The sequence below is a fragment of the Bombina bombina genome, chromosome 8, assembly GCF_027579735.1.
Source record: "Bombina bombina isolate aBomBom1 chromosome 8, aBomBom1.pri, whole genome shotgun sequence".
NCBI classification, from domain to species: Eukaryota; Metazoa; Chordata; class Amphibia; order Anura; family Bombinatoridae; genus Bombina; species Bombina bombina.
The window spans coordinates 244,689,651-244,711,771 of record NC_069506.1 but is presented as its reverse complement, the minus strand read 5'-3'; the positions used below and the strand labels follow the sequence as shown (position 1 = coordinate 244,711,771).

Here is a 22,121-nt window from a genome sequence, read left to right as displayed (position 1 = left end):
TATTAAGTAATATTTAGATCCATATTTATTGCCATTTTTTGTGCTATTTTAGTGCTGTGTCCATTCTATTGCTATATATATCTTTAGTTAATATCTCCCATACACATATTCATATATTTGCTGAGTGACTGTTGCGCTGATTGTTTTTGGTGGTTTGTGTGCTAGTAGTTACTCCCAATGATTCATGATATCATATCTAGAGTTAAGACCCTTGGGTATTCTGGTATCCAAGGTGAAAATACAGTATGCCTCCCTCTTTGCTAATAGGCGGTCAATGTCCCCTTCTCTTTTTGGTCTCTGGATTTTTTCAATAGCACACCAGGCAAAGGTATTTAAGCTACCATTATGATGGATGCCAAAATGTTGAACTATTGTCCTTTCAGATTGTTGTATTGTGTGGATGACCGTGTGGTTTTAAATGATGAAAAATGTTCCCTAATCCTAGTGTTTACATCACGGGAGGTGAGTCCTACGTACTGTAGACAGCATTGGGTACATTCAATTAGGTATACTACATATCTGGATGTGCAGTTCATGCAGGCACCAATGTCGTAAGTCTTATTAGTGACATTACTCTTAAAGGTCTAGTGATTTTAACATAATCACAAGGCTTACATCTTTGGTGTCCGCATTTGAACATCCCCAAGTGTCTGAGCCATGAACTGTTTACATTCTTTTTTCTGGGGAGAAGAGTAGGGGATAACATCGACCCCAAAGTGGGAATCCCTCTATATGTACACCTAGGACCTTTTTTCACTGTATCAATGAGCATGTCATCTGCGCTCAAAACAGGAAAATGTTTCCGTATAATGTTGCAAATGTATGGATACTGGGTACTATGGCCTGTGACAAATATAACCCCATCAAACCTGTCTTTATTGTGGTGTGTCTGTTCTAGTAGGGAATCTCTAGATTTGTTTGATAGCGATGATTTAGATTTCTGTATATCTTTATCTGGATATTTTCTCTCATAGATTCTCTGTTCACGATCTTTAGATAGTGTTCTGAAGTCTTCTGGGTCAGAACAGTTTCTTTTGAGTCTTGTATATTCACCTTTAGCAATTGCTAGGGGGACATGTTTTGGATGGCAACTCTTGCCATGCAAAACAGTATTGCCTGAGATAGGCTTTTGGTAGACAATAGATTTTACACCCCCATTAGGCTGTCCTATGAGAGTAAGATCCAAATAGTTAATTTGGGCTGCATTCTGCTCATGAGTGAAACTCAGACCTATTTCATTCTTATTTAGGTAGTCCATAAACTCAACAATCTCTTCCTCAGACCCAGTCCAGATGAACAACAGATCATCTATGTATCGTTTGTACAGTGATACACAATGTTTATAGGGGTTACTATCTCCAAAGATGTGGAAGAACTCCCAACAGCCTAGGAAAAGATTTGCATACGAAGGAGCAAATTTAGCTCCCATGGCTGTTCCACATCTTTGGATATAGTAAACTCCCTCAAATAGAAAGAAATTGTGAGTAAGTAGAAAACCTACTACCTTGATGATGAAAATATTAAATTCATTGGTGAAATCTGTAAAGTTTTCCAGATAGAAGCAAATGGCCTCCAGAACTCTGTTGTGGGGTATACTGGAATATAGGGACACCGCGTCCACTGTAGGCCATTTTGATTTAGGTAGTCCATAAACTCAACAATCTCTTCCTCAGACCCAGTCCAGATGAACAACAGATCATCTATGTATCGTTTGTACAGTGATACACAATGTTTATAGGGGTTACTATCTCCAAAGATGTGGAAGAACTCCCAACAGCCTAGGAAAAGATTTGCATACGAAGGAGCAAATTTAGCTCCCATGGCTGTTCCACATCTTTGGATATAGTAAACTCCCTCAAATAGAAAGAAATTGTGAGTAAGTAGAAAACCTACTACCTTGATGATGAAAATATTAAATTCATTGGTGAAATCTGTAAAGTTTTCCAGATAGAAGCAAATGGCCTCCAGAACTCTGTTGTGGGGTATACTGGAATATAGGGACACCGCGTCCACTGTAGGCCATTTTGATTCCTTAGACCAACTCACGTCCTTCATCAATTGAAGCACATGTTTCGTGTCCCTAAGATATGAGGGGAGGGTGATGACCAAGGGCTGGAAAATGGCATTAACCCATTCTGACAGATTCCCTAAAAGAGAATCTATGCCGCTTACAATGGGGCACCCTTTCACATTTTCAAGGGACTTGTGGACTTTGGGGAAATGGTGAAAGAGGGGAAATTTTGGATGATCTGGCGATAGATATTCTGCAGTAGCTTTATCTAGGAAACCTTGTTCTACTCCCTCATCCACAATGTCATTCAATTCCTGTTGGAAAATTGCGGTGGGGTCTGCCCTTAAAATAGAATATTCATGGGGGTTAGTGAGCTGACGAATTCCCTCTGACACATATTGTGTACGGTCCATGACCACCACCATCCCTCCTTTATCGACTCTGCGTATGGTAATATCAATATTGTCTTTCAGTTCCTTAAGTGCTATCCTCTCTTTAAAGCTTATATTATGGTTTTGATGTTTAGTGCTCTCTTTAAGGGACACTAGATCTTTCTCTACTCTATTATAAAAGGTTTCTATTATGTTGCCTCTGTTTTGGATAGGATAAAAGGTGTACTTTTTTTAAAAAAATGGGACCTCTATTAGTCTCTCCTGTTTCTCTAATTCCTTCCATCTGTAGTTGTTGTAATGTGATAATATCACATGTCTCATTAAATGTTCTAGAGTCAGTTCCCTGTCTATAGTCAGTTTCTGCTGGAGTGGATGAGATATTCTCAGAGAAGAACTTCCTTAGTGTAATGTTTCTAATCAATTTATTTAGATCAATCATGGTTTGAAAAACATTAAAATCGTTAGAGGAGTAGAAGCTAAGACCAAGACTAAGAACTTTAATTTGATCTACTGTCAGTGGAAAAGACGAGATATTAATTACATTATTATGTACATTCTGTGGTACATTTGTAATTATTTACATTCTTATATGCATTTATTTGTACTTGGCTTGGGGTTTGTCCCCCTTAGTTGATATCTCTCCTGACTCTGTTGTGTAGCGGGATTTTTGTGTGTCCCACTTGTCCCTCCCCCTCCTTGATTGTCCTGATCCTGGGGAAAAACCTGTTCCAATAACATATGTTCTGATGTATTGGTCTAAATCATTACCATATGTACCTTACTTGAAGTCAATGAAATGTAACATCACTATTTCTTTCATAAAGATGGTGAGAGTCCTCAAGGCATTACTTCTAGAAACTCCTGACCACTACGAGACAAAAGTTCACAAAACTCCAAGAGTATTTAAAGGGACATGAAACCCAAAATGAATCTTTCACGATTCAGATAGAGAATACAATTTAAAAATAAAAATTCCATTTTACTTCTATTATCAAATTTGCTTCATTATTTTGTTATTCTTTGTTGAAGAGATATCTAGATAGGTAGTGTGCACATTTCTAGAGCACTACATGACAGGAAATAGTGCTGCCATCTAGTGCTCTTGCTAATGTATAACATTGTTGCCGCAGACACGTGCACACTCCTGAATTTACCTTCCTGCTTTTCAACAAAGGATAACAGGAAATGAAGACAATTTGATAATAGCTGTGAATTGGATAAATGTTGAAAATTGCATTTTCTATCTGAATCATGAAGGACAAATTTTGGGTTTTATGCCCCTTTAATCCCTTCCATCTCTCTGGTATGCCAGTCTTATCTTTGCCTCTACAGGAGGAATGTTAAGATTTGAGGTGCTCCAGATTCTTCCTTGAGAGGGGTCCTCAGACCGATTTGAGGCCTAATTTTCCCCTCGGAGAGCTGCTAATGAGAGAGGGGAGATTGGACTATTGGGCAGTGACATAATTACTCCCAGTGAGGAGTTAATCACAAGCACTGTGCCCTTTAAGATATGTGCATGCACACCTTTTCTCAAGCTAGCGCACAGGTCATTTAAAAGTGTGCACATCAGTATTTTTAATGTTTTTACTTTTACTTGCTTGAATATTGCATAACATTAGCGCAGTCGGAGACAGAGCACAGCAAAATCAACTTTAGGACGGCAGCGGTAGCACTAGATGTCTAACATTATTTTTAAAACCCGCACACAACCTATAACTGTTTGTTTGAAATAAATGTTGGGCATCCAGCACTACTGCCAGCCCGGATACTTGGTCTGTATTAAAGGATTACTAACTTTTTTTTTTTTTGCTGTCCAAAACAGAACAAACATTTATCTTTTCAAATATCATACCAATATAATGTACCTTTTTTATTTTCTCAAACGAAGCTCCTTTAGCAGTAAAAGTATTTTTTCTTTTATCCCCATGACATCACGTCATCCAGCCCTCAAATGTGGGCCGTCTAAGGGCTAACAAACTCTCCAATCGGATGGCGAGTACTTACATCTAATTAAAATACATTAGCCTCATTCAACGCATGCGCAATACGATTTGCTTCCTCTCCCATGTGCATATTGCTCCACTGAAGCCGACATAAGAGCTAACAGAATAAAAAAAATGGATGGTGACGTATCCAATGACGTTGTGCTAACTCGCGCATGCGCATTGCGTCTAGGATTCGCCATCTTCCAACTGCAGTTGTCAGCCCGGATTGGAAATCCATGACAACTCAGTGGGTTTGGAAAAATTTAATATTTACAAGATACAGTATATATTGTGAAACCGGTACACATTTAATACATGATCAACATTATAAAATGCTTTATTTACATGTATACTCGTGTGATATAACGATTATATTTCTGACTACAGTGTCCCTTTAATATTAGATGAATATGTTTATTTAAATGTGCCGCCAAACTTCTTGCTGTGCAGAAACAGAGTGATATACACCGGCCCCTGAAAGAGAGAGGGAAACATAACTATCAGAATGCCTCTCCTATTAGTACATAGGTTTACACTCCAGTCCCTGCCTATCTTTTCTGCAGATCGGCTCCCAGGTCACAGAGCTGAGCTATCTCCCTGCATGGTCGCTGTTTAATCAATAGTAAATGAATGAATTAACCTTGTTCCTGCATCTGATGGATAGTATTTCAGGCTACAAACAAGCTGACCCTGTACTAGAATACAGAAAATTGTAGGCTTCATCTTTCCTAGTTTCAAATTATAATAATATTTGCAGCTATTGGTATTTGCCTGCATACCTGTGACTTTATATGAGCAGGACAGATGAATGCTGAAATCCACAGGGACACTATAGCTAATAAGGTTGCAGAATTAAGAAGTTGGAGACACACAGCTGTCATTTATTACTAGAGCTTTAATATGTTTTAAATGGGATTTTTCTCTTGTTTTATTAAATGTTACTAAATTAAGCACTAGACAGAGGAAATATGTGGGGCACAAGGTTATCTGCACCCGAGTGTGAACTGGGAAATCAGACTGGCCCAGGAAATGTTTGAATAACGTCCCTAGCACCCCCCAAGCCCTGCCTCTAATCCCCCGACCATAGCACCCATGGCCCCGCTTTTACCCCCCTACCTTGCCAAGCGCCACTTTTATGCCGCCACAAGCCCCCAGGCCCTCATCAGAAGTGGAGCAGCCTTGAAGAAATGCGCTACGCATGTGCACAATGCATGCTCCGTAAACCTCCCTGACCAAGGATGTGGCCCTATGGTGACGTCTCTGTTTTTCTATCTGGGATCTATTTACTTCTTCATTGATCAATTGTCTCATATTTGCAAGAGATTTGAATCATTTGTGTATAACAGAGCAGAAGTTTCACACTGTATATGTAATCAGTTTTAAACCTTTAAGGTTTAAGTGGTTTACTTCAATGCCTTACTACCTAAAACATTATTTAAATTAAAACAGGAAATTTTTTAAAGGGACAGTCTACACCATAATTGTTATTGTTTTAAAAGATAGAGAATCCCTTTATTACCCAGACCCCAGTTTTGCATAACCAACACAGTTATATTAATATACTTTTAACCTCTGTGATTATCTTGTATCTAAGCCTCTGCAAACTGCCCCTTTATTTCAGTTCTTTTGACAGACTTGCAGTTTAGCCAATCAGTGCCTGCTCCCAGATAACTTCACGTGCACGAGCACAGTGTTATCTATATGAAACATGTGAACTAACACCCTCTAGTGGTGAAAAACTGTTAAAATGCATTCTGAAAAGAGGTGGCCTTCAAGGTCTAAGTAATTAGCATATGAACCTCCTAGGTTAAAGCTTTCAACTAAGAATACCAAGAGAACAAAGCAAAATTGGTGATAAAAGTAAATTGGAAAATTGTTTAAAATTACATGCTCTATCTGGATCATGAAAGCTTATTTTTGCCTAGACTGTCATTTTAATTTCAAAAGAACTATTGAGGATAATAATTTTAAAGCCATAATCTAGAACATGGTGGATTATTATTCAACTTTTTTTTCAAATGAGGGGTTAACTTGGATTAGTTTGCATTCACAGGACCAATGAACAGAATTGTAAAAGTATTCTTAAAGGGACATAAAGGAGCAATTATGCTGTAATGCAGTGCAGCATTTTATTATTACATTTTTTGCCTGCCTATACTAATGTATTTAATCCACTAAAATGTTAAACACATAGTTAAATTCAGATCCAAAGCAGCTATGTTTTGGCAGTCCTGAGCTGAGTACAACCAGTGATTGGCAGCTACACAGATATGCCACCCCTGGTTGGCTCAGTGGTCGTGTTCAGCTCCAGACCAATAGTGTGTTACTAGTCTGCTACTGACTTTAACTCCATTCAAGCAATAGTGCACTAAAAAGGTCTAGCTAATTAGATCATTGTATTGTTAGTCCTGTATGTGCATTTAACCCTAACAAAATACTTATTTCTGTACAAAACAACTTCAAGCAAGTAAAATGCTCCAAACCTACATATGTATGTACAGATACAAAGCTGTATATACCGAATACACACAACAGAAATTATACAGTTGCAGGTAAGAACAATTACAAATAATGGCATATAGAAAAGTAATGTGAAATGAGGGGCATTGTGGAACCAAATGAAAAGCACTAGACAGCACAGGCTGGACAGCTTTAAAGGGACAGTCTTCACCAGAATTGTTATTGTTTTAAAAGATAGATAATCCCTTTATTACCCATTTCCCAGTTTTGCATAACCAACACAATTATATTAATATACTTTTAACCTCTGTGATTATCTTGTATCTACGCCTCTGCAAACTGCCCCTTTTTTCAGTTCTTTTGACAGACTTGCAGTCTAGCCAATCAGTGCCTGCTCCCAGATAACTTCTCGTGCACGAGCACAGTGTTATCTATATGAAATACGTGAACTAACACCCTCTAGTGGTGAAAAACTGTTAAAATGCAATCTGAAAGATGTTGGCTTCAAGGTCTAAGAAATTAGCATATGAACCTCCTTGGTTAAGCTTTCAACTAAGAATACCAAGAGAACAAAGCAAAATTGGTGATAAAAGTAAATTGGAAAATTGTTTAAAATTACATGCTCTATCTGAATCATGAAAGTTTATTTTGACCTAGACTGTCCCTTTAATTAAAACATTTAGTTGAAGTTGTATACAACATGAATAACACTGGCATGACTAGTGATTTTCACTTTCAACCCACAACCAGTGACCTAATAGGAAGGGTTTCTTCTGATATTTGCCAGTATGGAGCACTTTGGTTGTGTAAAACTGCAAACAGTGTGACTTGTCACATGTCATTTCCTAACCTATATTAAATATAGTATGTCTTTGTGTGTGACAGTGTTAAAGTGAGTGTGTATAAGTGTGTGTTTGTGAGACCGTGAGTGTGTTAGAGTGAGAGCGTGTATAAGCGTGTGTGTGTGAGAGTGTGCATGAGAAACTATTAGAGTGTGTGTATAAGAGAGAGAGTGAGAGTGTGACAATTCTTGCCTAATTTAAATAGAGAACAATATACTAGACCATCCTCGTTTGTGCGACACTTCTTATGAGTCGTTTACTCCCATTCAGGCTTGCCATCACTCAATATTATGTAAACATTTTAGTTACTTGGCCAAAAATTGTACAGGCCAACATTTTTGCGCACACTGCTTAAAACAATTAGAGGGTACATTGGTCACAAGCCTGCCACAGGTGTCGCATGGACTGATTCCTTAGCCTCCTCCTGTTGGGTGGTTTATATACTCCACGCTTAGAGCCTCTGCTGTAATGTGCTCCAAATTGGATGGGCTCTCTACTGCATGCAGTCATTTCTGCAGCTGGTAGGCATAGTGGAGTTGGTGCATCTTAAGGTAAGTGAAGACATTTTTGATGCAAATCCTATAGCCTGCAGGCTATTAGCAGGTACATATTGTTTAGTACAATCTAATGTACAGACATTACCACTTTTTCTCTCGACTTACTACATTTTAGTCTAGCCGTATTGTATTGAGAATATATGGGGGCATTAGAGATTCTTTCAGAAAATTAGTTTTTATTATGTCTGAATCTGGATTTTTTTTTAAATATAATTTTGTGTGTTCAGTCTTTGGAGAGTATGCTCACTTACGGCTAGATTACGAGTTTTTGTCGGTAAGGCTTGCGGGGCTAACAAACCTTTTTTTCCCACCGCTCATTTAAGACAACGCTGGTATTACAGGTTTTTTTAAACCTGGCGTTAGCCGCAAAAAGGTGAGCGTAGAGCAAAATTTAGCTCCACATCTCACCTCAATACCAGCGTTGCTTACGGTAGCGGTAAGTTGGCTAAACGTGCTCGTGCACGATTTCCCCATAGGAAACAATGGGGCTGAGCTGGCTGAAAAAAAACCTAACACCTGCAAAAAAGCAGCGTCCAGCTTCTAACGCTGCCCCATTGTTTCCTATGGGGAAAGGAATTTTATGTCTGCACCTAACACCCTAACATGAACACTGAGTCTAAACACCCCTAATCTTACACTTATTAACCCCTAATCTGCTGCCCCCGCTATCGCTGACACCTGCATTATATTATTAACCCCTAATCTGCCGCTCTGGACACCGCCGCCACCTACATTATCCCTATGAACCCCTAATCTACTGCCGCCAACATCGCTGACACCTACATTATTTTTATTAATCCCTAATCTGCCCCCCCCCCAACTTCGCCGTAACTATATTAAATTTATTAACCCCTAATCTGCCGCCGCCAACGTCGCCGCCACTATTATAAATGTATTATCCCATAAACCTAAGTCTAACCCTAACACCCCTCTAACTTAAATATAATTTAAATTAAGCAAAATAAATTTACCATCATTAAATAAATTAATCCTAATAAAAACTAAATACTTACCGATAAACTAAACCCTAAACTAGCTACAATATAACTAATAGTTACATTGTAGCTATTTTAGGATTTATATTTATTTTACAGGCAACTTTGTATTTATTTTAACTAGGTACAATAGTTAGTAAATAGTTATTAACTATTTAATTACTTCCTAGTTAAAATAAAGACAAATATACCTGTAAAATAAATCCTAACCTAAGTTACAATTACACCTAACACTACACTATCATTAAACTAATTACCTAAACTACCTACAATTAATTACAATTAAATTAAATAAACTAAATTACGGAAAAAAAAACCCCACTAAATTACAGAAAATAAAAAAAGAATTACAAGAATTTTAAACTAATTACACCTATTCTAATCCCCCTAATAAATTAAAAAAGCCCCCCAAAATAATAAAATTCCCTACCCTACTCTAAATTACAAATAGCCCTTAAAAGGGCCTTTTGCAGGGCATTGCCCCAAAGTAATCAGCTCTTTCACCTGTAAAAATACAATACCCCCCCAACATTAAAACCCACCACCCACACATCCAACCCTACCCACCCAATCCCCCCTTAAAAAACCTAACACTACCCCCCCTGAATATCTCCCTACCTTGAGCCGTCTTCACCCAGCCGGGCACAAGTGGACCTCCAGAGGGGCAGAAGTCTTCATCCGATCCGGGCAGAAGAGGTCCTCCAAGCGGCAGAAGTCTTCATCCAGACGGCATCTTCTATCTTCATCCATCCGGAGCGGAGCGGATCCATCTTCAATCCAGCCGACGCGGAGCCATCCTCTTCCATCGACGTCCTAACGAAGAATGAAGGTTCCTTTAAATGACGTCATCCAAGATGGCGTCCCTTGAATTCCGATTGGCTGATAGGATTCTATCAGCCAATCGGAATTAAGGTAGGAAAAATCCTTTTGGCTGATCCAATCAGCCAATAGGATTGAAGTTCAATCCTATTGGCTGATTGGATCAACCAATAGGATTGAGCTCGCATTCTATTGGCTGTTTTCCTACCTTAATTCTGATTGGCTGATAGAATCCTAGATCTTCAGGGGGGTAGTGTTAGGTTTTTTAAGGTGGTATTGGGTGGGTTTTAGAGTAGGGTTGGGTGTGTGGGTGGTGGGTTTTAATGTTGGGGGGGTATTGTATTTTTTTTACAGATGAAAGAGCTGATTACTTTGGGGCAATGCCCCGCAAAAGGCCCTTTTAAGGGCTATTTGTAATTTAGTGTAGGGTAGGGAATTTTATTATTTTGGGGGGCTTTTTTAATTTATTAGGGGGATTAGAATAGGTGTAATTAGTTTAAAATTCTTTTTATTTTCTGTAATTTAGTGTTTTTTCCCCCCCGTAATTTAGTTTATTTAATTTAATTGTAATTAATTGTAGGTAGTTTAGGTAATTAGTTTAATGATAGTGTAGTGTTAGGTGTAATTGTAACTTAGGTTAGGATTTATTTTACAGGTATATTTGTCTTTATTTTAACTAGGAAGTTATTAAATAGTTAATAACTATTTAATAACTATTGTACCTAGTTAAAATAAATACAAAGTTGCCTGTAAAATAAATATAAATCCTAAGCTAGCTACAATGTAATTATTAGTTATATTGTAGCTAGCTTAGGGTTTATTTTATCGGTAAGTATTTAGTTTTAAATAGGATTAATTTATTTAATTGTAGTAATTTTATTTAGATTATTTTAAATTATATTTAAGTTAGGGGGGGTTAGGGTTAGGTTTAGACTTAGGTTTAGGGGTTAATACCTTTAATATAGTAGCGGCGACGTTGGGGGTGGCAGATTAGGGGTTAATAAATGTAAGTAGGTGTCGGCGATGTTAGGGATGGCAGATTAAGGTTTAATAAAATGTAACTAGTGTTTGCGAGGCGGGAGTGTGGCGGTTTAGGGGTTAATATATTTATTAAAGTGGCGGCGATGTCCGATCGGCAGATTAGGGGTTAATATATTTATTAAAGTGTTTCTGATGTGGGGGGGGGCTTGGTTTAGGGGTTAATAGGTAGTTTATGGGTGTTAGTGTACTTTTAGCACTTTAGTTAAGAGTTTTATGTTCCGGCGTTAGCCCATAAAACTCTTAACTACTGACTTTTAAATGCGGTAGGAATCTTGACAGGAGAGGGTCTACCGCTCACTTCTTCCAAGACTCGTAATACCAGCGTTAGGCAAATCCCATTAAAAAGATAGGATACGCAATTGACGTTAGGAAAAAAGCAGCGTTGGGACCTCTCAACGCTGCTTTTTAAGGCTAACGCAAAACTCGTAATCTAGGCGTTAGTGTGCTCCATCTCTTTTCACTCTAGTTATCTCCACCAACGTTACCAAACAGCCTGCCCGACATGGGGTAGCACACTTTTGTATGCAGTTTGAAGCATAGAGTTTAATTTAATAGCACGGTAGTTAATTACCTTTCTGCCGTGCTTCACCTGCCTTTTTTTCTTCTCTACTCTTCCCATGCAACCTTTTTCATAGAAACGTCCATTTCTACCTGTATTTTCTAAGTGCTGAATATTAGTGTGAAGGGGTTAGTAAATTCTTTTTTTTCTAAGAGCCGGGAGAATTGATACGTTTTTACTATTGTATTACAATAATTTTGCCTATTAGAGAGCCTCTATACTGTTGCCTATTTGTTCCCTTCAGATTCTCAACTTTTCTGTTCAAACCCCTGATTATGTAGACTACATTTGTGTCACCAAATATTTTTGTTTTTTTTACAAAGTACTTTATTGTGGTATTTTATTTCTCTCCGTAATTAACTTCCATGATGGAGCATACTGGAACTGTTCCCAATATTTAAAAAAAAAATTCCATTAGCGGGTAAATCCACTGAGTACTTATTTATTCAACTTAAGTAAGTTTTTTTGCAAACTTTGCAATTTTTATATGGATCGCCATATGCATGTTAACCAGTTAAATGTTGAACTTGCCTCTAAAGAAATATGTCCTTCCTCTGTATGGTACAAGGGAGTTCTTTAGAATTTGCTCCAGGTTTTTAAAGTTTAGTTTGATTATCTGTTTCAGAGCCATGCCTTCTCCAAGTAAGCGCAAATGAGGCTGTGACTAGCAACCTATATTTCATTTATCTAGCTATTCTGATTTTCTCAGTTTTGACCAGAAGAGCTTTATGGCTTATGTCTGATCAGCTGACATGGTTGAAAAGTCTATACTTTTATCCCTTCCTTTATATAGAAAAAAAAATATTTTGGTCTGGTCTAGACGTCATAATTTTTATCATGACTGGAGGTAAAGGAGATTTTTTCCTTCAGGGCAAGAGGTCTAAGGGACAGAGCAAAGCGACTAGTCGCTTTCATTTCTTTCGGCAATCTAGGAACCAAAGGTCCTCCTTATCTTCACAAAATCATGATTCTTCCATATCTTCTTGGAAATTCAACCCCACTTGGAACAAGGTCAAACAGTCAGAAAATCCTTCTTCCTCTACAAAGTCAGCATGAAGGGGGGGTCCTCCGATCCAGATTCCCTTTCTGGTAGGGGTCAGTTCCCTAGTGATGAAGGCAGAGAACAATCTCTGCAATTCCTAGGTGTGTAATTTGGGAAAAAGATTATTTCAGTTGCCGTTACCTTTATTCTGGTGTATGGTATTTACACCTGGAAGTTTTTAATTTGATTGTAGTTCAATTAGGTCTACCAGAGATAGACTATATAGCTTCTTGTTTGATCAACAAACGTTCAAATGTTTTGTAATATCCAGGGATCCACATTCAGAGTTTGTAGATGCTCTAGCATCCCCCGGCCCTGGTCATTTTGCCTTCCTTTCTTTTTTCCCCTCTTTCTTTTCTGCTGCTTAAAGGGACACTGATCCCAATTTTTTTTCTTTCGTGATTCAGATAGAGAATGCAATTGTAAGCATCTTTCTAATTTACTCCTATTATAAAATTTTCTTCATTCTCTTGTATCTTTATTTAAAAAGCAAGAATGTAAGTTTAGATGCCGGCCTATTTATGGTGAACAACCTGGGTTGTCCTTGCTGATTTGACAGCACCAATAAAAAAGTGTTGTCCAGGGTTGTTAACCAAAAATTGGCTGGCTCCTTAGCTTAGATGCCTTCTTTTTCAAATAAAGATAGCAAGAGAACAAATAAAAATTGATAATAGGAGTAAATTAGAAAGTTGCTTAAAATTGCATGCTCTATATGAATCACGAAAGAAAAAAAATTGGATTCAGTGTCCCTTTAAAGTAATAGCTTGGGTCTAATGAGCCCTCATCAGTAATTCTGATTGCTCCAGCTTGGCTACACAAAACTTGGTTAACTTATCTGGTTTAGATGTCTAGTTGTTTTCCATGACCTCTTCCACTAAGACATGACCACTGTCTCAAGGCCTCTTTTTATCTTCAAGATCTTGATTTTCTCAGTTTGAAGGCTTGGAGATTGTATGTCTAATTTTTTTAAACAAAGAAGTTTCCTGATGCTGAATTTGATTCTTTAATTTAGGCTGAAAGCCTTTTACAAGAAATCTATCAAACAATTTTGTAAGTTTTTCTTTCCTGGTGTAAAAGATAGGATTTCAGCTGGCATTTCTTGAGAATTCCTAGAATTCTTCTATTTCTTCTAGAAGGCTTAGGTAAAGGTTTATCTGCTTGTTCTTTGAAAGGTCAAATTTCAGTATTTTTTTGTTATTTCACTAGAAAATTGCTAAACTTTCTGGCTTTAGTTAAGAGTTAAGTGATAGAACCGTCTCCTTCTTGGAACCTTAATTTGGTTCTAAGAGTTTTTGCAGTTGTTTCCTTTTGAGTCTATGCATAATTTGGACATTCAGTCTTTGAGGGTATTTTCTTTGACCAATATCTTCTGTTAGAAGATTTTATGAACGGTCTGCTCTTTCTCGTGAGCCTCATTATCTGTTATTTATTTCTCCAGGATTTTGTGTTTTTAAAGTGTTTTTTTTCTCTGAAATTGTAGCTTCTTCTCTTTGTCCTTTTTCTACAAATTCTAATGAGCGGCTCCTTCATAATTTAGATGTAGATAGTAAGAGTTTTAAAATTCTACTTTTAAAGGGACACTCAATCAAAAATAAACTTTCATTATTCAGATAGAGCATGCAATTTTAAACAACTTTCTAATTTACTTCCATTAACAAAATGTACACTGTCTTTTTATATTTAAACTTTTTGAGTCACCAGCTCCTACTGAGCATGTGCAAGAATAAGTGTGTATGCATTTGTGAATGGCTGATTGCTGTCACATGGTAGGTGTATGCATTTGTGATTGGCTTATGGCTGTCACATGGTACAGGGGGAGTGGAAATAGACATAACTTTTAAAATTGTCAGAAAAAAAATCTACTACTCATTTGAAGTTCAGACTAAGTTCTATTGCATTGTCTTGTTATCTTGCATTTGTTGATTATGCAAATCTACAGTGTTGACTGCTGGTCCTTTAAGTCTCCTGAGGATTTTAGTCAATCCTCTAATTTTTGTTTATTTATGTCTCAGGTCCATACTAAAGCCAGAAGGCCACAGCCCTTACTTTGGTTTCTTGGCTAAAACTCTTGTTCATAAGGCTTACTTGGGGAGTGGTATAGACTCCCCTAAAATGCATTACAGTCCATTTTCCATTTCCTGGTATTTCTATTGTTCACATTTACTAGGCAGCAACATGGTCTTCCTTACATACCTTATTAATCAGCTAGTTTTATGTTTTTGCTTCTTTTGAATCAAATTTTGGTAGGAAAACCCCACAAGCAATAGTGTCTGGAAATTAGGTGCCTGCCAAAATTAGGTATCCTGCCCAAATTACTCGTGGACTCCACATCTTGTGTATTAGTTCCTAGGAATAATGGCTAGTGAACTATTTACCACCTTTATGAAAGAAAGCTTAAATTACACTTACCTGATAAATTAATTTCTTTCATGGTGGTGAGAGTCCATGAGACTTGCCAATTTTTCTCAAAATGTATGGAAGTTTTTCTGGTGGCAGTTCTAGTTTTGGAGTTTTGGGAATATTTGCCTCCTCCTAGTGGCCTGGAGTTGATTTCCCAGTAGTAAAGACTTGTGGACTCTCGCCACCATGAAAGAGAAGAATTTATCAGTTAAAGGAACATTAATCACTTTGAGATGGTAATATAAAATTATAAATTGTATATAAATAAAACTATATATTTTCATTATTTATTTTGTCCCCTTTTCCTGTAATTCCATTCTGAAATTGTGAGCTTTTCAGTTCCTGTTAGAAATAGAAGTGCAGAACACTGTTATTTTCCACACAGCCATTGGCTACACACACTAGTGACCTATTTATAACGGTCTCTAATTGGCCACAGCAGAGAAGGTAACCTAAGTTACAACATGGCGGCTCCCATTGTTTTATAGACACTAAAACTTTATACTTATTTTGTCAATATTTAAACAGCTAATTAAACTTTTTAAAAAAATACATCTACATGTTGTTCTCAGACTAATCTTTTCTTTAAATGCATCATTCTATCTAGCATTTATTTAGTGTTTGATGTCCTTTTAAGCATAAAAAGCATATTTTTTTTTTTTTATAGCAGACAGAAGTTAAAATTACTTAATTGTTTAACACTGCACACTAATGAAGAATACCTTACCATGGAACCTTAGATCGAGTTTTGTTAAAGGGTTGTTGGGTGACCTCACCTATCATTTATCCCCAGTAACCCTTTGCTATCCACTATTTTCATGTAAAAGTGCCAGCAACACTTATTTTAAAATGTATTAGAGCTTTCTGATGTATCTGATGTTCCTTGATTAAATATGCTTGTTCTATTATAAATATAATCTTAAACATCTTTATCTTTAACATTTTATAGGTAACAATGCTTTTGACATGTTAACTAGTGATTATATATTAGCTGTATTTCTTTCATGGTGGTGAGAGTCCATGAGACTTGCCCATTTTTCTCTAAATTTATGTAAATTTTTCTGGTGGCAGTTCTAGTTTGCACCTTATTTTTCCTTCTTTGTCCTTTCCTACATTTCAACTTCTCCTTTCTTGGCTATACGTAAGCCTTGCATATAAAAAAAATAGAAGGGATTTAGTACTCTTGGAGTTTTGGTAATATTTGCCTCCTCCTAGTGGCCTGGAGTTGGATTCCCAGTAGTAATGGTTTTTGGACTCTCACCACCATGAAAGAGAAGAATTTATCAGTTCAGCATAAAAAGCATAAATTTAGGGTTTTTTTGTTTTTATTTGACAGCAGACAGAAGTTAAAATCACTGAATTGTTTGCCACTGCCCACTATTGAAGAACACCTTAGCATGAAACCTTAGGTAAAGTTTTGTTTAGGGGTTGTTGGGTGACCTCACCATCATTCATCCCCAGTAACCCATTTGTTATCAAGTATTTTCAGGTGCCAGCAACACTTATTTTAAAATGTATTGTTCTATTTAGCATTTATTTAGTGTTTGATGTCCTTTTAAGCATAAAAAGCATATATATTTTTTTTATAGCAGACAGAAGTTAAAATCACTGAATTGTTTAACACTGCACACTAATGAAGAATACCTTAGCATGGAACCTTAGGTAGAGTTTTGTTAAAGGGTTGTTGGGTGACCTCACCTATCATTTATCCCCAGTAACCTTTTGCTATCCAGTATTTTCATGGATAAATGCCAGCAACACTTATTTTAACATGTATTAGAGCTTTCTTATTTATCTGATGTTCATTGATTAAATATGCTTGTGCTGTTATAAATATAATATTAAAGGGACAGTTAACGTACAGAATAATGTTATATAATTCTGCACATAGTGCAGAATTATATAACATTATCTTAGCAGTAACTTCATAAATTAAAAGCATTGCAAGTTTTTTTTAGTGTAAAGTTGGACTCCGCTACAGGCTCTACTGAGCGGGTCTTGGATTTCCATAGCAGTTCAAGGTCTTACTGGCTAGTCACAGCACGCCTGATTGCGCTATTGGACTGAATGTAGCTCGCTCCACTACTAGACCAGAGCGGGAGTGAGCTACATTTAGTCCAATAGGGCGATCGGCATGCTGTTACTAGCCAGCAAGCCTGCAAAGCGCTTTGGAAATCCAAGACCTGCTCGGTAGAGCCTGGAATGGAGTCCAACTTTACACTAAAAAAACCTTGCAACACTTTTAATTTATGAAGTTACCGCTAATATAATATTATATAATTCTGCACTATTTGCAGAAGTATATTATATTATTCTGTACATTTACTGTCCCTTTAAACATCTTTAACTTACATTTTATAGGCAAAAATGCTTTTGACATGTTAACTAGTGATTATATAATAGCTATATTTTAATTTTGTATTTGTTAATTTTGTATTTGTTAATTTTGGTAGTTCTTTGTTTTGATTCTCTGTGTCTGAATCCCATAGAACCAGTGGAGAATGTTATTATAAACGCCTCAAGTGATAAAGTCAGTGAAGGTTCTGATGCTGTCAATCTGACCTGTAGCTCATCTCGTGGAAAAGGAGACGTGTCCTGGAAGAAGGATGGAAAAGCTCTGGACAGTAGCTACAATTTCACTCTGCTTAATGAAAACAAAACCCTTAGGTTAAATGCTCCTAACAGAACTTACAGTGGAATCTACATCTGCAAGATATCTAACCCAGTAAGCAGCGGGGAAGGCAACTGGACACTTATTGCTGGTAATTTTCAAATCATATATATTTTAGAGTTGGGATTTTTACTAGTACTGGACAAGTTAGAAATTACAGTCATTGCCACTCATTCAGTTAAAGAAAATCTTTCTCCGTGGGTGGAAAAAAAAAAAGAGGCTTACTAGTCCAAATAAAAATCTTATTAAAATAATATTTATTATTATTTTTTTAAAACAAAACAAATACATTTAATTTCTCTTCCCCTTTTTCTGTTTCTTTCTCTTTACTTTCTCTATACTCCCTTTGACTCCCACTGTTCGCCTAATTCTTTTTTCTCTATCCCCTCACTTCAATTTTGTTTTTTTTCTATCAGGTTATACTTCTCTATAATGTATGTATGTATTGGGTACTTGTAAAGCGCGACTAATCACCCGTAAGGGTCTCAAGACGCTGCTCATTTTATCAATCTCAGAAGGATGAAAGGCTGAGTGGACCTCACTGGGGTTGGGTTGCTACAGAGCTCAGCCACAGTGCCTTAGCATGCTGAGCTATCTGTCCGGCTGGGGGTGGTATTTTACTTGGGACAGTTAAAGGGACCTGAACCCAATTTTTTTTATTTCATGATTCAGATAGAGCATGCAATTTTAAGCAACTTTCTAATTTACTCCTATTATCAATTTTTCTTCATTCTCTTGTTATCTTTATTTTAAAAGCAAGAATATAAGTTTAAAAGCCTGCCCATTTTTGGTTGACAACCTGGGTTGTGCTTGCTGATTGTGCTTGCTGATTGGTGGCTAAATGCACCCACCAATAAACAAGTGCTGTTGGGGTTCTAAACCAAAAATTGTCTGGCTCCTTAGCTTAGATGCCTTTTTTTAAAATAAAGATAGCAAGAGAATGAAGAAATATTGATAATAGAGTAAATTAGAAAGTTGCTTAAAATTGGACCTGAAACAAACACAGAGGCATAATACCAGGTGTCTCTAGACAAGCCTCATGATTCCTGTAAATACTCAGTATGATTAAAAACACAGATCAAACTTCTAGGTACTGAAATGAGATCTCTTCCTGTGGCTGAATTTGCCAATCTTGTTAAAAGTGACATAAATAAGCTTCAGGATAGTGAACATTGCAGGATGTGGGAGGGCTGCAGTAAGAACAGCCCCACCAAGTATAATAAATTGCTGCTGTAGCACAGGCATTTCTTTTTACAATATAATGTAAAGGACACTGGTGAAACTAAATGCCTTTAGCCTTGCCTGCACTGAACCATTAAAGCCATTAGCTGGTTATGCTCTTAACCCCTTAAGCCAAATGGACATATGTACTACATCACACATTACTTTAACCAGCACACTCTGGCTCATGTTGCGGTCCCACTTTCAGGTTTGACAGTGAAGACTGCAGCCTGATTGCTCTTCCTATACCAGGATGCTCTTCCTATAAAGGCACATAACCAATACAGACAGTGACACTCAGCTATGTTCCTCTAGGTATAGTGAGCAAGGGGGGTTCATGCTCGGACTCCCCAGTTATTCCTTACTTACAAGGACCCTACAGACTAAAATATAAGTCTAGGGCTGGATATGTCTCTTGTTCAGAAGACATTTTCCTACTATTTCAGGGTTATTTTATGCATGAGATCAGGGTAATCTGGAGATAAGTTTTTATTTTTGAACTATGAGTCCATGACATATTGTATCTTAGAGAACATTTTGTGAAGGGTATTGAGATACATATTTAGAATTTCATTTTGGAGACTAAAGGGAGAAAGTTGAAAAAAAAAATATATAAAGTTAATGAGTAAATAGAAAAATAAGGGATGGACTTATCAATTTGCTTTTCATCACAAATTGTGGGGGACATGTGAGAACAAAATTGTCAATCGCCCCAATCAAATGAGTCTGGGGTGATTTTTATTCACCAACTTACAGAGGGTTTAGGAAGCAGTGGTTTATAAATATATGTCTATATACCACTGCTTCATAAATATCAGTTGCAGGCTCAAATTCGTGAGCCTGCAACCAATCAGGGCATTTGCTCCATAATAAGTGTGCTGAGAGTGGGAGGTGACATCACTGGATGGGGGCGTGGCTTATAGCCGTTATAGTCTATGTCGCAGTTACTAAGTTAGATGTGTTGTACAAGCTGTATATTTCTATGCTCTGCAATAAAATAGCATTGTACCTTCTATGCTGTGTCCTGCATCTCATGACATGGTGTCAGAAGTACTTGCCACTGGATGGGGGCGTGGCTTATAGCCGTTATAGTCTATGTCGCAGTTACTAAGTTAGATGTGTTGTACAAGCTGTATATTTCTATGCTCTGCAATAAAATAGCATTGTACCTTCTATGCTGTGTCCTGCATCTCATGACATGGTGTCAGAAGTACTTGCTTGCGCTTCTGTTTCCTGAGTAATGACGATGTCGAAGGGTACCCCACCTGAGCCTTTTGATTTCTCTCAGCCTGCAGCTTGGCCCACATGGCGTCAGCGGTTTCAACACTTCAGGATTGCTTCTAGCTGGACAAGGAGAGTGGTGAAATAAAAGGTAATTCTCTTTTATACTCTATGGGGAAAGATGTGGAGCCAGTGTTTAATGCCTTTACTTTCCAAGAAGGGGAAGAATTTGACTTTGAAATAGTTATGAACAAACTCAGTACTCACTTTGTGCCCAAAATAAATGTGATTCATGAGAGGGCTTGTTTTCACAAACGTGCTCAGCGTGTGGAAAAATCTGTGGAATCATTTGTGCGCAGCCTGTATGAACTGAATTCTGTGAGGTTGGTGTTGCTAAAGAAGTGCAGATCAGAGACAGAATAGTCATAGGAATTGCAGATGCTGAGGTCTCACTGAAGCTACAGTTGGAGGCTGAATTAACGTTAGATGGGGTTATTAGGATGGCCCGCCAGAGTGAACTGGTCAAAAAGCAAAGTGCTGATCTGAGGTCTGAGAGTATTGTGGATGAAGTGCAGCAGTTCAGGAGAGCTGCAGATAAAAGGCACAGTGTGAGCGGTAGACCAAGGGCAACAGATAGGCCCAGAAGCGGATGGGCGCAGCAGGTTCGCTGCATGCGGTGTAACCGTACCCATGATCAGAATTTTTTATGCTCTGCTAAAGATAAAAGATGTAGAAAGTGTAACTGAATGGGTCATTTTGAAGTGGCATGTAAAACTGAATACATTAAGGAGATGCAGGTGGATAGTGACCAGGAGGGTCAAGAAGTCTCCTTTGTAGGGTCTGTTGTTGAACTGTCTGGTTCAGATGAAGATTGGCGGGTTACCCTTACTGTAATGGGAGCCAAGGTTGCCTTGAAGATTAACACGGAGCAGTCATCACTGTTATGTCCCTTGCAGCATTCATAAGACTGCCTCGACAGCCTCAGCTGGCAAAAGTTACAACGAAAGTTCATAGTCCTGGTAGCCGCATCGATTGTGCAGGGAAATTTCTTGCAAGCTGTGAGTTTAAGCAAAGGAAATTCACCATGTGGGTACATGTAATTAGAGGTCAGTGTGGGAAAGCAGCCTTTGGTTTGGGCCTTGTCGCCAGAGTGAATGAGATTTCGGAAGACATGTTTGGTGAATTGGGCCTATTGAATTGCAACCCAGTCCGAATATCACTTAAAAGTGATGCAGTCCCATACAGCATTACCACTCCTCATAGAATTCTATTTCCGCTCATGCCTCAAGTGGAGATGGAACTTCTGCGTATAAAGAATATGGAAGTTATTGAAGAGGTTGTTGAAGCAACTGACTGGTGTGCCCCCATTGTGCCTGTTGCGAAAAAAACGGAAAGGTGCGTAGACTTGAAAAGGCTAAATGAGGCGGTGAAGAGAGATATGTGCTGCCGACGCTTGAAGACATAGCTCCGATACTGGCTGGGGCGAAGTTCTTCTCTACACTGGATGCTTCCAGCAGCTTCTGGCAGATACCTCTAAATCTACAGTGCCACAAACTGACTACCTTCATTACACCCGTAGGTCAGTTTTGCTTCTGCAGACTCCCCTTTGGGACATCCTCTGCTCCTGAAATCTTTCAAAGAGAGATGAGTTCCCTCCTAAGGGACCATGAAGGCACGGCAGTCGTCATGGACGACATTTTAGTGTATGGGTCTACATTGGAAGAAATGATCAGCGATTGAGCTGTGTGCTGCAGACCATTAGAGAGTCTGGGCTGAAATTAAATAAAGAGAAATGCCATTTTAGAAAATTTGAGTTATGCTACTTTGGGCATATCATCAATGGAGATGGCATCAAGCCCGACCCTGATAAAATCCTTGCTATTGAACAGATGAAAAGTCCTTCTG

The 22,121-nt window shown here is 37.9% G+C and overlaps 1 protein-coding gene across 1 annotated transcript in view; it reads left to right on the top strand.

Annotated features, from left to right (window-relative positions):
* LOC128639082 (hepatocyte cell adhesion molecule) overlaps positions 1-22,121 on the top strand; it is a 65,416-nt gene that overhangs the window by 5,643 nt on the left and 37,652 nt on the right. The window contains exon 3 of the mRNA XM_053691232.1: positions 17,593-17,865. Within this exon, the coding sequence (XP_053547207.1) occupies positions 17,593-17,865 (273 nt within the window). The remainder of the gene's footprint in view (positions 1-17,592; positions 17,866-22,121) is intronic.